This window comes from Rhinopithecus roxellana, chromosome 9, assembly GCF_007565055.1.
Source record: "Rhinopithecus roxellana isolate Shanxi Qingling chromosome 9, ASM756505v1, whole genome shotgun sequence".
In the NCBI taxonomy this organism is placed as follows: domain Eukaryota; kingdom Metazoa; phylum Chordata; class Mammalia; order Primates; family Cercopithecidae; genus Rhinopithecus; species Rhinopithecus roxellana.
The window spans coordinates 63,274,670-63,288,837 of NC_044557.1; the positions used below are offsets into that span (position 1 = coordinate 63,274,670).

Sequence of the window (14,168 nt, forward strand, 5' to 3'; positions counted from 1 at the left end):
GGTATTTTGTTTTCTGTTCCTGCATTAGTTTGCTAAGGATAATGGCCTCCAGCCTTATCCATGTTCCTGCAAAGGACATGATCTTGTTCTTTTTTATGGCTGCATAGTATTCCATGGTGTATATGTAACACATTTCCGTTATCCAGTTTGCCATTGATAGGCATTTAGGTTGATTCCATGTCTTTGCCATTGTGAATAGTGCTGCAGTGAACATACGTGTGCATGTGTCCTTACGGTAGAATGATTTATATTGTTTTGGGTATGTACCTTGTAATGGGATGGCTGGGTTGAATTGTAGTTCTGTTTTTAGCTCTTTGAGGAATCGCCACACTGTTTTCCACAATGGTTGAACTAATTTACACTTCCACCAACAGTGTATAAGTATTGCCTTTTCACCACAATCTCACCAACATCTGTCATTTTTTGCCTTTTTAATAACAGCTGTTCTATCTGGTGTGAGATGGTATCTCATTGTGATTTTGATTTGCATTTCTCTAATGATCAGTGATCTTGAGCTTTTTTTCTTTTTTTTTTTTTTTTCTTTTTTTGAGGCAGAGTCTCGCTCTGTCACCCGGACTGGAGTGCAGTGGCCAGATCTCAGCTCACTGCAAGCTCCACCTCCCGGGTTTACGCCATTCTCCTGCCTCAGCCTCCCGAGTAGCTGGAACCACAGGCGCCGCCACCTTGCCTGGCTAGTTTTTGTATTTTTAGTAGAGACGGGGTTTCACCGTGTTAGCCAGGATGGTCTCGATCTCCTGACCTTGTGATCTGCCCGTCTCAGCCTCCCAAAGTGCTGGGATTACAGGCTTGAGCCACCGCGCCCGGCCTTGAGCTTTTTTTCATATGCTGGTTGGCCATATGTATGTCTTCTTTGGAAAAGTGTCTGTTCATGTCCTTTGCCTACTTTTTAATGGGCTTGCTTTTTTTTCTTGTAGATTTGTTTATGTTCTTTATAGATGTTGGATATTAGACCTTGGTCAGAAACAGAGTTTGCAAAAATTTTCTCCCATTTTGGCATTTTCTCCCATGACATTCCCATCATGGCATCGTCATCATGAAATCTTTGCTTGTTCCTGTGTCCATAATGGTTGTCTACATTGTCTTCCAGGATTTTTATAGTTTTTGGTTTTTATTTAAGTCTTTGATCCGTCTTAGGTTGACTTTTGTATACGGTCTAAGGAAGAGGTCCAGTTTCAATTATTTGCTTATGGGTAGCCAATTCCAGCACCATTTATTGCATAGGGAATCCTTTTCCCCATTGCCTGTTTTTGTCAGGTTTGTTGAAGATAAGATAGTTGTAGGTGTGTAGTCTTATTTCTTGGCTGTCTGTTCTGTTTATGTGTCTGTTTTTGTAAAGTTATCAAGCTGTTTTTGTTACTATAGTCTTGTAGTATAGATTGAAGTTGGGTAATGTGATGCCTCCAGCTTTGTTCTTTTAACTTAGGATTGCCTTGACTAGTCAAGCTCTTTTTTCATTTTATATGAATTTTAAAATAGTTTTTTCTAGTTCTGTGAAGAATGTCATTGATAGTTTGATAGGAACAGCATTGAATTTGTAAATTGCTTTGGGCAGAATGGCCCTTTTAACGATATTGATTCTTCCTATCCATGAGAATGGAATGTTTTTCCATTTGTTTCTGTCATCTCTTTGAGCATGTTTTGTAGTTCTCATTGTAGGGCTCTTTCACCTCCCTGGTTAACTGTCTTCCTAAGTATTTAATTCTTTTTTTTGGCAAATGTGAATGGATTGCATTCCTGATTTGGCTCCCACTTGACAGTTGTTAGTGTATAGAAATGCTAATGATTTTTGTATGTTGAATTTGTATCCTAAGACTTCACTGAAGTTCTTTATCAGCTTAAGGAGCTTTTAGGCCAAAACTATGGGGTTTTCTAGATATATATTTTCATGTTGTCTGCAAAGATAGTTTGGCTTCCTCTCTTCCTATCTGGATGGGCTTTATTTCTTTATCTTTCCTGATTGCTCTGGCCAGGACTTCCAGTACTGTGTCTAATAGGAGTGATGAGAGAGGGCATCTTGTTTGGTGCCAGTTTTCAAGGGGAATGCAACAGCTTTTCCCTATTCAGTATGATGGCATATTTCCTATATGCTACAGGTATAGCTGATAACAAAATTGACAAATATCCCTTCCCTTATGTTTCATATATCCTAGTGGAGCTAATAATATTTGTATTAAAAATATATGTACAATTACAGAAACTTATATAGAGATGTATATAACCTGCACATAAATTGAGAATTGTGTATTCTGCTTTAGGTAAGTTCTATTTGAACTACTTTTCACCAGAAAGGGACAAAAAATAGGTTAGTTAGTAGGTTGGAATTACAACCTGTTACACTTCAGCTTTGTGTTTTATGTCAGAATGTTGGCCTGCATTTAATCTAGGCTGCTCTTTTTCTTTGCTTTTGAACATTAAAAATTGTAATTTTTAATGATTTATTGAATGATTATAATTATTTCAAATCATGAATCAATTTTTTAATATAATGAAAAAGTTATTTAGGAATATTTTACCTAATGTATTCCATTTTCAGGGCCAATATAAAAATTGTTCTTTGCCTAAAAAGTTGAGCTTATTATTATATTTTATGGACAAATGCACTTTTAATGAGATGTAATTCACTTTCCATACAATTATTTTATATTGTGTGATTCAGTGGTTTATAGTATATTCACCAGGTTGTACAATTGTTTTCTAATTTCAGAATATTTTTATCACTCTCAAACTACATACCTCTTAGCAGTTATTTCTACTCTCCCCTCTCATAGGCCCTGGTAACCACAAATCTACTTTTTGTCTCTATGTTTTTGCCTCTTGCGGCAATTTCATATAAGTGGAATTCTAAAATATGTTTTCTTTGTCAGGCTTATTTCACTTAATGTTTCAGGATTCATCAATGCTGTAGCATGTATCAGTACTTCACTTCTTTTTATGGATGAATACTTTTCCATTGTATGGAAATACCACATTTTGTTTATTCATCAACTCATGGAAATTTATATTGATTTCACTTTTTGGCTGTTATAACTTATGCTGATATGAGCATGTGAATACACGTTTTTGTGTGGACATAAGTTTTCGGTGTCCACATTTCTTCAAAAAGACATATAGTTACAATATGACCCAGTTATGCCATAGTATTTTCCAAAGTGGGTGTACCAGTTTACATTCCTACCAGCAGTGTATCAGGGTTTGTATTCCTCCACATCCTTTCCAACGCTTGTTACTGTTTGTCTATTATGTCACAACTATCCCACATGGTGTAAAGTGATAAATAGCTTATTGTTTTTTATGAGGAATTATGTAACAATTTAAAAATCTTGTCTCTTAGGTGCTGTACTTCTTTGCAGTATACAAGGACTAGCAGTTAATATTGACCCAATCTTATATACATGGCTCATCTATCAGCCTCAGAAACGAACAAGTAGACATATGCAACAGGTAAGAGATTTTTAAATAGTTTTTTCTCTTAAATATTTTTCTTATTCATTTAGTAGAATTATATATATAGAGAGAGAATTATATATGTCTTTTGATTGATTCTTTTTTAACAAATGTACCAGATTTCCTTTGTCTCTCCACTTTACCCCTTTCAAACAATTCTGTTCCCTTATTTTTGCATGTCATTATAAAGTTATATAGTTTTTTTGCATGTCATTATAAAGTTTCTTTGACTACTAAAGGGGCTTTCTGTACAATGGCTTATAAAACAGAAACTAGTTTAGGAGTCCTATTTCACCAGTCTTCATTCTTTCATAGTGCCTACATGTCCATTCTCATGGTGTGCAATACATAAGAATTGCTCAGTAAATGAATGTTGGCATTTTTGATTGTTTGTTTGTTTTGTTTTGAGACACAGTTTCACTCTGCCTCCCAGGCTAAAGTGCAGTGGCATGATCTTGGCCCACTCCCTGGTTCAAGTGATTTTCTTGGGACCACCTCCCAAGTTCAAGTGATTCTCGTGCCTCAACCTCCCGAGTAGCTGGGATTACAGGCATATACCATCATACCCAGCTAATTTTTGTATTTTTAGTAGAGATGAGGTTTCACCTGTTGGCCAGGCTGGTCTCGAACTCCTGACCTCAAGTGATGCGCCCACCTTGGCCTCCCAAAGTGCTGGAATTGCAGGTGTGAGCCACGACGCCTGGCCAGCTTTTATTTTTATCTCTACCTTTCCTTGTCATATTTAGGTTTTTTCAAAAAACATGCATCAAATACCTAATCCTTGGATTGGGATGATTGGTGCAAAAAAGGTTGGAATATATGTTTGTTTAAAAAGGTATAAATTACAAAGTAGTAAGTAGACAATTATAGTTTCTACAATACTTAAACATAAATCTGACAGTTTTGTTATTTTCATTTTAAAGATGAAGAAACTGATGTTTCCTGAGATTCATTTATGTATAGTCACACAGCTGTAAGTAAATGACAGAACTAAGAATTTTCGAGGCCAAATTTGTGCTTTATTGAATTATAATTTCCCATCAACTTAAGTACAATTTTGCAATATCCTATATGGAATAGCTTTGTATCCTTTTTCTGAAGTAACTTCAGGCTAGTTGATTGGAGAAGAATACACAATTTTATAATTATATGAGAATTAAAAAGTTTAACAAAAAATACTCTCTAAGGAGCACGTTTTAAAGGTTTTTCTTCACTTTGTCCTAATTTTATTTGAAACTTCTGCCATACCTGTCCCCATTTTTCCTTTCAATGAGTAGTTACAGAATATAAGGCAGTATGCTATACACCATGGCCACAAAAATAAAAGTCATAGGTGAGAATATCCCTCCCTCTGAGAGTATGTAGTATATTTGAGAATCTTAAGGGATATAGTAATGCCATTTTTAGTAATTACTATGTATATGTATGTCCAGGATTATGTAAAAACAAAAAAGAGGAATAGTTCTCACAAGCAGGGTAGTGTGTGAAAAGGAGGAATTAACAACTAAGCTGAGTATCTAGGAGTGAGCCAGACAGGGAAGGTTGTTTTAGACTGAACTGTTTGAGCAAAGGCAAAGAAGATGCAAAAGCATGGCAAGAAAGAGACTTCAGTGGTTCCAGAATGGAGTGAAGTGTTCTTGTAGAGACTGGGAGAAATTGGAAACCAATTTCTGAAAAAAAAATTTGTAGTCCTAGGTATTTGAGACTTCATTTTGAAGGGTAAAGAGGAGCTATAGGAAACTGGTATTAACAGAGCTGGATTTTAGAAAGTTTACTCTAGCAGAATATAGAGAATGAGTGCTACAGAAGTTAGATTAATGGCAGTAACCAGTCTGGAAAAATTTTCTTTGTAAATTCTTGATGGGTTATTCTCTAAGTAATACAGTTATTTCCAGTGTACCATAGATATCCCTGTAGGTCAAGTAGAGTGTTCTAGCAGCTTAAATAAATTAGACATTCATTTAATTGATACCAAGCATATTCAAATATTTTGATTTTTAACTTTTTAAAAAATTATAACTTTTGAAATGAATATACAATCACGTGCCCCTTAATGATGGGGGTACATTCTGAGAAATGCATCATTAGGCAATTTTGTTGTTGTGCAAACATCATAGAGTGTACTTACACAAACCTAGATGGTATGGCCTGCTAAACATTTGGGCTATAACCCATCTCTGGTATAGCCTATTGCTTCTAGGGTACAAACCTATACAGAGTATTACTGTACTGAATACCTTAGACAGTTGTAACACAATGTAAGTATTTGTATGTCTAAACATAGAAAAGGTATAGTGAAAATATGGTGTTATAATCTTATGGAACCACCATCATGTATGCAATCCATTGTTGACTGAAACATTGTTATGTGGCACATAATTATATGTATATTTTTCTAATTCAGAAACAATGCCCTATTTAGAAGCTAAACTACTTGCAATACCAATACTTTGGGAGGCAAGGTGGGAGAATTGCTTGAGCCCAGGAGTTTAAGACCAGCCCGGGGAACATAGCAAGACTCTGTTTTTACAGAAAATAAAAATTAGGTCTGCATGGTGGTGCAGGCCTGTAGTCCCAGCTACACTGGAGGCTAAAGCAGGAGGATAATTTGTACCTGAGAGGTGGAGGCTGCAGTGAACAATGATCACACCAGTGTACTCTAGCCTGGGCAAAAGGGTGAGACCCCATCTCTAAACATAATGAAAATAAAAGGTAAACTAACAAATACCATAATCCCACTCATTCAGAGTTACAAATAATGTTGGAGTATATGTCTCCATAGCTAAATCTTTGCATTCATCTTTATTCACTTAGAATATATTTTTACAAGTGTAATTAGTAGCACTAGGCAACTATTTTGCATTTTAGAAACATATTTTAAGACTTTTGTTATATCACCAAATTGCTTCCAAAATTGGTATACAGTTTGCATTTTCTTTTTCCTTTTTCTTTCTTTCTTTTTTTTTTTTTCACACAGGGTCTTGCTCTGTTGCCCAGGCTGAAGTGCAGTGCTGTGATCACAGGTCACTGAAGCCTTGACTTTGTGGGTTCAAGTGATCCTCTTTTCTAAGCCTCCTGAGTAGTGGGGACCACAGACACACACCACCATGCCTGGCTAATTAAAAAAAAATATATATTTTTTGTAGAGGTGGTGTCTCACTATATTGCCCCGGCTGGTCTAAAACTCCTAGGCTCAAGTGGTCTACCCACCTAAGCCTCCCAGAGTGCTGAGATTACAGGCATGAGCCCCATATCCAGCCCAGTTTACATTTTCAACGGCAATTGATAGCATTATTATTTTACTACAGTTTGGCGTACTTAAAAATATACTTTAAAAATGTCCTTATTCTACTATTTTCCTCTTGAATGTTCCCCCCGCCCCACCCCACCATGGAAAATTGAGAGAATTGCATAGTAGAGCCATATGTTTCCATACCCAGGTTCAATAATTATCAAGTCATGACCACTCATCTTTACTCTTAAAATCTGTTAGGTGAAAAAAAATGCCAATATACAGTATTGGTGAAAATGTAGAGAATAATTACTGTTGTTATGAGTGAAAACTTGATAAATTTGTCAGTATCTAATAAAGTTGAAAATTAGTGAACTTATAACCCCAAATTTGTACTTCTTGATGTAGGTACGCTCTTAGAGTGAAATTCATGTAACTAAGGAATACTGTGTAAGACTGCTGTTGCATGTTCATTACAATAATGTGAAAATTTGAAAACCTAAATGAAAATTTGTAAGAAGGTTGATGAAGTATGAAATATTCACATGATATAACATTTATTAAAAATTATACAATAGACCTTAGTATGGACATCTCAAATTATATTTGATGCAAAAGCAAATTCCCCAGGATATATGCAATATGAGAGCACTTTTATATATTTTTCTAAAACTGCCCTTAATGTGTATGTGTATGTGTGTCTGTAAGTGAATACAGGTATAAAAATTAAGTTGAAGGATTTGTACTAACATCATAATAATGGTTGACTCTGGGAGGAAAGGACAGTAGGTTGGCAGTCAAAGGGGATTTTAGTTTTATCTAGAACTTTTTTTAAGAAAACAAATATGATAAACTGTTAATAGCCATTAATTATTGGTTATAATAGGTATGTTGTATTCTTTGTAACCTTCTAGTTTTTTAAAATTTGTTAAATTAATAATTAGTGAAAGATGGTTACCTTTTATATGATGCAGCTATGAAAAGCTTTAGGTATTTTGGGATTATGGGATAGTTTTGAGTTAAAGATAGAACAGCTCTGAGACTAGAGTGCAACTGAAATTTGAGGAGAACTACAGTACCAGAAGGAAAAAGAATATAAGCAGGGTAATAGGAGGTTGTTAAAAATAAATACCGCTTATTTCGATGTTTTTGACCAAGGTAGCCGTATTTCTAGAATAGTAGAGGAAATCACTGGTCTTACTCCTTATTTGGTATCACTTAATGCCTGACATGCAGCATCTTTATTAGCAGTCATTCAACAAATAAAAGTATTTTGTATACAGCTGTGTACAGGGCATACAAGAGCCTTACTCTTGTGTTAGAAAGTGGTTTTGTTTGGCCTTTTAATTCTTGCCTGTGTGAAAATACACTCAGAGTTGTCTGGGCGCAGTGGCTCACAGCTGTAATCCCAGCACTTTGGGAAGCCGAGGCGGGTGGATCATGAGGTCAGGAGTTCAAGATCAGCCTGGCCAAGATGGTGAAACCCTATCCCTAATAAAAATACAAAAATTAGCTGGGCACGGTGGCAGGCGCCTGTAATCCCAGCTACTCAGGGGGCTGAGGCAGGAGAATCGCTTGAACCCGGAGGGCAGAGGTTGCAGTGAACCAAGATTGCACCACTGCACTCCAGCCTGGGCGACAGAGTGAGACTCTGTCTCAAAAAGAAAGAAAAAATACACCCAGAGTTTTAGCTACCCGAAGGTATTTTTGTTTGTTGTTTAGTATTGCCAGTACCATGAACTGGATCTATAAAATTTTACATGGATTTTTAACTTTGTGCTTTCATTAGTTGCATCTTTCGGCTACTGTGCTTGAATTTACACTGTATAGCGCATAAATTTTCTCTAGTTACTTATTCTATAGTTGACCCTAGAAACAAACAACATGAGGGCTAGGGGACACCAACTCCCTGCTTGGTCAAAAACTCATGTATACCTTTGAGTTCCCCCAAACTTAACTAATAGCCTACTGTTGATCAGAGGCCTTAACGATAACATAAATAGTTAATTAACATATATTTTATATATTATATGCGTTATATGTGGTACTCTTACAATAAAGTAAACTAGAGAAAAGAAAATGTTATTAAGAAAACCATGGCCGGGCGCGGTGGCTCAAGCCTGTAATCCCAGCACCTTGGGAGGCCGAGACGGGCGGATCACGAGATCAGGAGATCGAGATCATCCTGGCTAACATGGTGAAACCCCGTCTCTACTAAAAACTACAAAAAACTAGCCAGGCGAGGTGCCGGCGCCTGTAGTCCCAGCTACTCGCGAGGCTGAGGCAGGAGAATGGCGTGAACCCGGGAGGCGGAGCTTGCAGTGAGCTGAGATCCGGCCACAGCAGTCCAGCCTGGGTGACAGAGCGAGACTCCGTTTCAAAAAAACAAAAACAAAAACAACAACAACAAAAAAAGAAAACCATAAGGAAGACAAAATACTATATAGGACGAAAGTAGATCATTCCTGAAGGTCTTCATGTTGAATAGTAGGCTGAGGAGGAGGAAGAGGAGGGGTTCGTCTTGTCCCAGAAGTGGCAGAGGTGGAAAAAAATCCACATGTAAGTGAACTTATGTGGTTCAAACTTATTCAAGGGCCAGCTGTATATTAATTTTAATCCTGAACTTGGTTATAACTTTTTAGAGTTTGGATTGTATTCCAGGAATATAAATGGGCAGAAATTCAAGGGATTATGGAGTCACTAAATATTAAAGTATAAAGAAGTTTTCCAGTAACCATCTCCACCCCCTCTTATTTTTTAGATATGGAAATTTAAATGCATCAAGACTTAACAATATGTGGAGCATTTCTCATCTAGATCTTAAAAATGATTTCCAATTTAGATTTGTGTATTATCAGTTTGACTAAATACCAAATATAAAAGTAGGTACTCTATGTTATGATGCTTCCGATAATTTATTTAATCTTTTCCTTTTCTCATTTTCAATTTTTTTTTTTTTTTTTTGAGACGGAGTCTCACTCTTGTTGCCCAGGCTGTAGTGCAGTGGCATGGTCTCGGCTCACTGCAAGCTCTGCCTCCCGGGTTCACGCCATTCTCCTGCCTCAGCCTCCCGAGTAGCTGGTACTACAGGCGCCTGCCACCACGCCCGGCTAATTTTTTGTATTTTTAGTAGAGATGGGATTTCACCATGTTGATCAGGATGGTCTCGATCTCCTGACCTCATGATCCACCCGCCTTGGCCTCCCAAGTGCTGGGATTACAGGCGTAGGCCACCGCGCCTGGCCTCTAATTTCTTTTCCTTTTTTTTTTACTCAGTGTGACTAGCAACTTGTAAAATAATATGCCCTTTTCCATGTTTCAGAACATGATTTATTTTATTACATAGTTATATAATAAACAAGTTTTCATTGAAATACTTTTTCATAATGTAAATTATATTGAGTATTTTAAGTTGGGTGAGGCTTAAGGTTGGATCTATAAAACTTTGGTTGTGGTATTGAAGATAACCTTAGACTACACTGCAGCCTGACCAACCACCACCAGATTTACCATCTGATACAACTGTGTTACAGTTATCATCTGTTGTTTCCCAAGCTACAATTTCCTTCTCAAACTGTGGCTAAAACCCAGCATTTAATGATTGTTTTCCACCCACTTCAACATTGATCTTTGATCCTATGGCAAACTTAAAAGTGCCTTTTTTTTTTTTTTGCCAATAATGTGACAGAATTGTATTGGGCATCATCAGCAGTAACATCAGACTTCATTTCAGTGAATAAAGATGAAACAGCTGCTTTACTGTCCAGCTCAGCCCGCATGCATTCAACAGAGGATCATAATATTTTCCAGCTTTCTCTAAGTAGATATTTTTCTGTGCTTTCTGAATATGCTATGGATATCTTTTGTCAGACAAAATATAGAGATTTTCAGTATTCTTCAAAAAAGTTGGAGTATCCATATTAACATGTATACAATCAGTCTGTAAAAGTATGTTTCTGAAAATGCTATTTTATAAGGATAACTTTATAAGGGTACTTTTCCATTTTTTTGAGAACATAATTTTCAAAGTGAATTTAAATTTTATCTTGCTCTTTCTATATTATTTTAATACTTCCTACTAAAACTTAAATTTTCTGGGTACTTACAGGCTCTTTGGTTTTCACTCAGAATTTTAATTTAAAATTTAAATGGGTAAGCATTGCTCTGTGTGTGTGTGTGCGTGTGTGTCTGTGTGTGTGTGAGAGAGAGAGAGAAAAGGCAGGGTGCGGGGACAGATGAAGGAGGGAGAGATTGATTAATTTAAAATAATGAAGTCTCAGCCCCAACTTGTGAAGGACTGTCCTCAGTATTGCCATGTTTAACCTTTACTGCTTAAGAAATAGTTAAAAACTAAAAACTAAAAAGTTTTTCATTTTGACTCTTTCCAGCAGCCTGTGGTAGCTATTCCTCTTGTTATGCCAGTTTGTAGAAGGAAAGAGGATGAGGTGTCTATTGGAAGTGCACCCTTGGCAAAGCAGCAATCATATCAGGCCTCTGAATATGCCAGCAGCCCTATAAAAACAAAAACGGTAACAGGTATGTGTCAAGTACTGTAAAGGGACTATGATTTTACTCCACTTCTAAGCTAGCAAGTCAGCATCCACAATTTCATTGATGCTGGCCAAAGACAAGAGACTCCTCGGCTGGAGACAAAGAACTTTATTATCCACAACATCAGCAATAATCACAGTACTAGCATTTTCTTGTGTTAGTGCCCTGAGCCCAGTTTCCATAAGGTGGCATGAAGGGGGCCAGGAATTCTGAATTTAGGGAACCTGAACCTTTTATAATGGATAGAAAGCATGCCTGCCCTTTTCTGCAGAGGGAGGCGCTGTGTCTCCTTTGCGAGGGTGTAAGCACACTTGCCCTTTGCTCAGAAGCAGGATCATATTTCTGTCTTATGAGGCTGTTCGCTATACAAATATCCTTAAAAACAAAGTAGGGAACAAAGACAATCACTGCCTCTACTTAAGAGACCCATGGAGAATTGCATCTCAATAGTATATTCCTTCAAGTGAATTCTTGAAAACCACAGTACACCTTAATCATCTTTCTTCCCCTTTCTCTCATATTCTCTGCTAGATCTTCTATGCAAATATAAAGTATATGATCACAGATTTTGAAATGCATCTGTATATGCATGGAAAAGTTTATATGTAAACTCATACCAATCACATATCAATTCATAAATGATACCAGTTGATCTGATAATTATTTTACCTTCTTTATTATACTTTATGTTTTTATAAGAAATTAATTTGTAATGAGGGAAAATAAATAACAAACGCTAAAAACATAATTTCTCATCATTATTTATAAAATATGAAAACATAAACAACACATTGTTTTTTATTTTAAATTTTTAATATGAACTATGGTTCTTTTCTTTAGAATTAAGGGGAACACCAAAGACATAAATTGCATTTTATGTCTTTGGTGTTCCCCCATCTTTAGAACCATCAGGTATCCTATAGGTATTTTTCTTATAGATAAGGACATTATTATTTCACCAAATGTATATTCTCACTCAAGCTTGCATAAAAATTAATAAGCATCCAACTAATGCTTGTGACTGCTCACAGTCACCAAAGGTAAAAGGCCTTGAGTTGAGTATAACATTTATTGTTTATGAATTCTATTTCTTCCCCTTTGGGTACCCACTATTTTTAATTCTCTGGTAAACTTGGCAGTGGTACTCTCTCTTTTCTTGATAATACTCTTTGCTAAACATTTTCTTTACTTAGAATTATGTTTTAACACTTTGTTTTATTTTTAATTAAAGGATACAGTCTTCTTTTTTAGATTAAAAATATATTTTATGATTTCTTAGAGTATGTACATACATTTAAATGTAGTTATCAATCACTGTTTTAATTATTATTTATATTGCATCATAGATTGTAATGAGTTTGTTAAGGTATTCATAGTCTTTTGCACATCTGCCTACCTTTTTTGGTTGTTGGTTTTTGTTTGTTTTTTAACTATCTTAGCCATTTTCAGTAGCATTAGGTATAAATCAGTAGCATTAGGTATAATCATATTGTTGTAAAATACACAATTTTTTAACTACATGTTACAGTGGAGAAATGTTAATTTTATTTCTGAGTTCTTATTAAAATTATTTTTTAAATTTATATCATCACAACCTATGGTTCAATGTTGATTTTAAGTTCATCCCCAACAAGTTATATGGTGATTTTGACACATGAATACCAAGACCTGCTGATACTGCACTGGGTTTGATTTTGCTTTTTAATTGTTCAGTTAGAAGCAGACCTTTTCCTCTTCCAAATTCAGCCAGTGTTAAGTGGCTGGCTGCAGGGGGACATGTGCTTGATGGCTGGGGATGTGTTAACAACAGAATGCCACTATTTCAATGATATAATCACATAGGGTGGACTAAGCCAGAAGAAAAACTTGCTGCTCCACATGAAGATAATCGATTTTCACAAAATTCTAAATAATCTTCCAGAGAATCTGTATATTCTTCAAAACAACGAAACCCCTAAAAGCTATGACATTTGTTTACCCTAGGTTTTGAAATGTTATAAACCTTAATTTGGAATTATTGATGAAAATTTCTGGAATGGAGATGAAAACTTAAGAAGCAGAATACTCCATAAATCATACTTAAAAGATATAACCCATTTTATCTTACATGTTTATATATTACTTCTCATGTCAACGTAATAAGTACAGAGTTAAAATAATAGAAGCCTTTTAAATTTAAGATACCTTGACTATTGCTAAGATAATAATAAATGAAGACGTGATGTTGTAGATTTGGTAGATAATGCTATAAATTCAAAGTATAGAACTTTAGCTTCTGGCCATGATAGACTAACAGGGTTTAGATATATATTCCTGCTGTAAACAACTAACAAACAGGATAAAATATATGGGGAAAATTCCTCAGTTTCTGGACATTGGACAACAGGCAGTGCAGGAGTGTGATTCCTCATAGAAAGGAAACAAAGGTGAGCCCTAGGATTTCCCTAGCTTTCTGCCTCAAGGCACGTTTCAGAATACAGAGTAGAATAGGACATCTTAAACTGAGCTCAGTGGTCTTTCTGAGTATGTAGAGACAGGAACTGAAGTTTGGGGAGGCAGAAATGACTAGAAATTATGGAATAAAATTCCAGAGATGGAGAAAGTTATGCAGAAAAAGAGCCCCTGGGGCGATGAGACCTCACAGGGTTTGGCAAAGAATAACCTTGGAGCTGTGATCTTAATGATTCCCACCCTTACACAGGGCAGAAGGCATTGAAGTTCCTACTGTCCATAGTATACAATTCTCATTGGTTATTTAGGACATTCAGTAGAAACCAGAAGGGCTAGGCCTTAGCTATGGGGCTAAACTATTTATAAAGACTACCCTAGACTCACCTTAAACAAACTTGTAAATCAGCCTCTGAAGGAAACAAAATAGCAAGTAACTGTTACTATTAAAAGGAATACAATACTGTTGTAG

At 36.0% G+C, this 14,168-nt stretch overlaps 1 protein-coding gene across 13 annotated transcripts in view; it reads left to right on the plus strand.

Moving 5' to 3' along the window:
- VPS13B (vacuolar protein sorting 13 homolog B) overlaps positions 1 to 14,168 on the plus strand; it is a 904,863-nt gene that overhangs the window by 379,450 nt on the left and 511,245 nt on the right. For 12 of the 13 annotated variants that reach the window (XR_004059219.1, XR_004059220.1, XR_004059221.1 and 9 more), the window contains exons 20-21: positions 3,353 to 3,462; positions 11,086 to 11,233. Coding sequence is in view for 10 of the 13 variants with exons in the window: in XM_010385612.2 (XP_010383914.1) it covers positions 3,353 to 3,462; positions 11,086 to 11,233 (258 nt within the window). In the remaining 3 variants the exon portion in view is untranslated. The remainder of the gene's footprint in view (positions 1 to 3,352; positions 3,463 to 11,085; positions 11,234 to 14,168) is intronic. The other variant, XM_030937295.1, reaches the window with a different exon arrangement.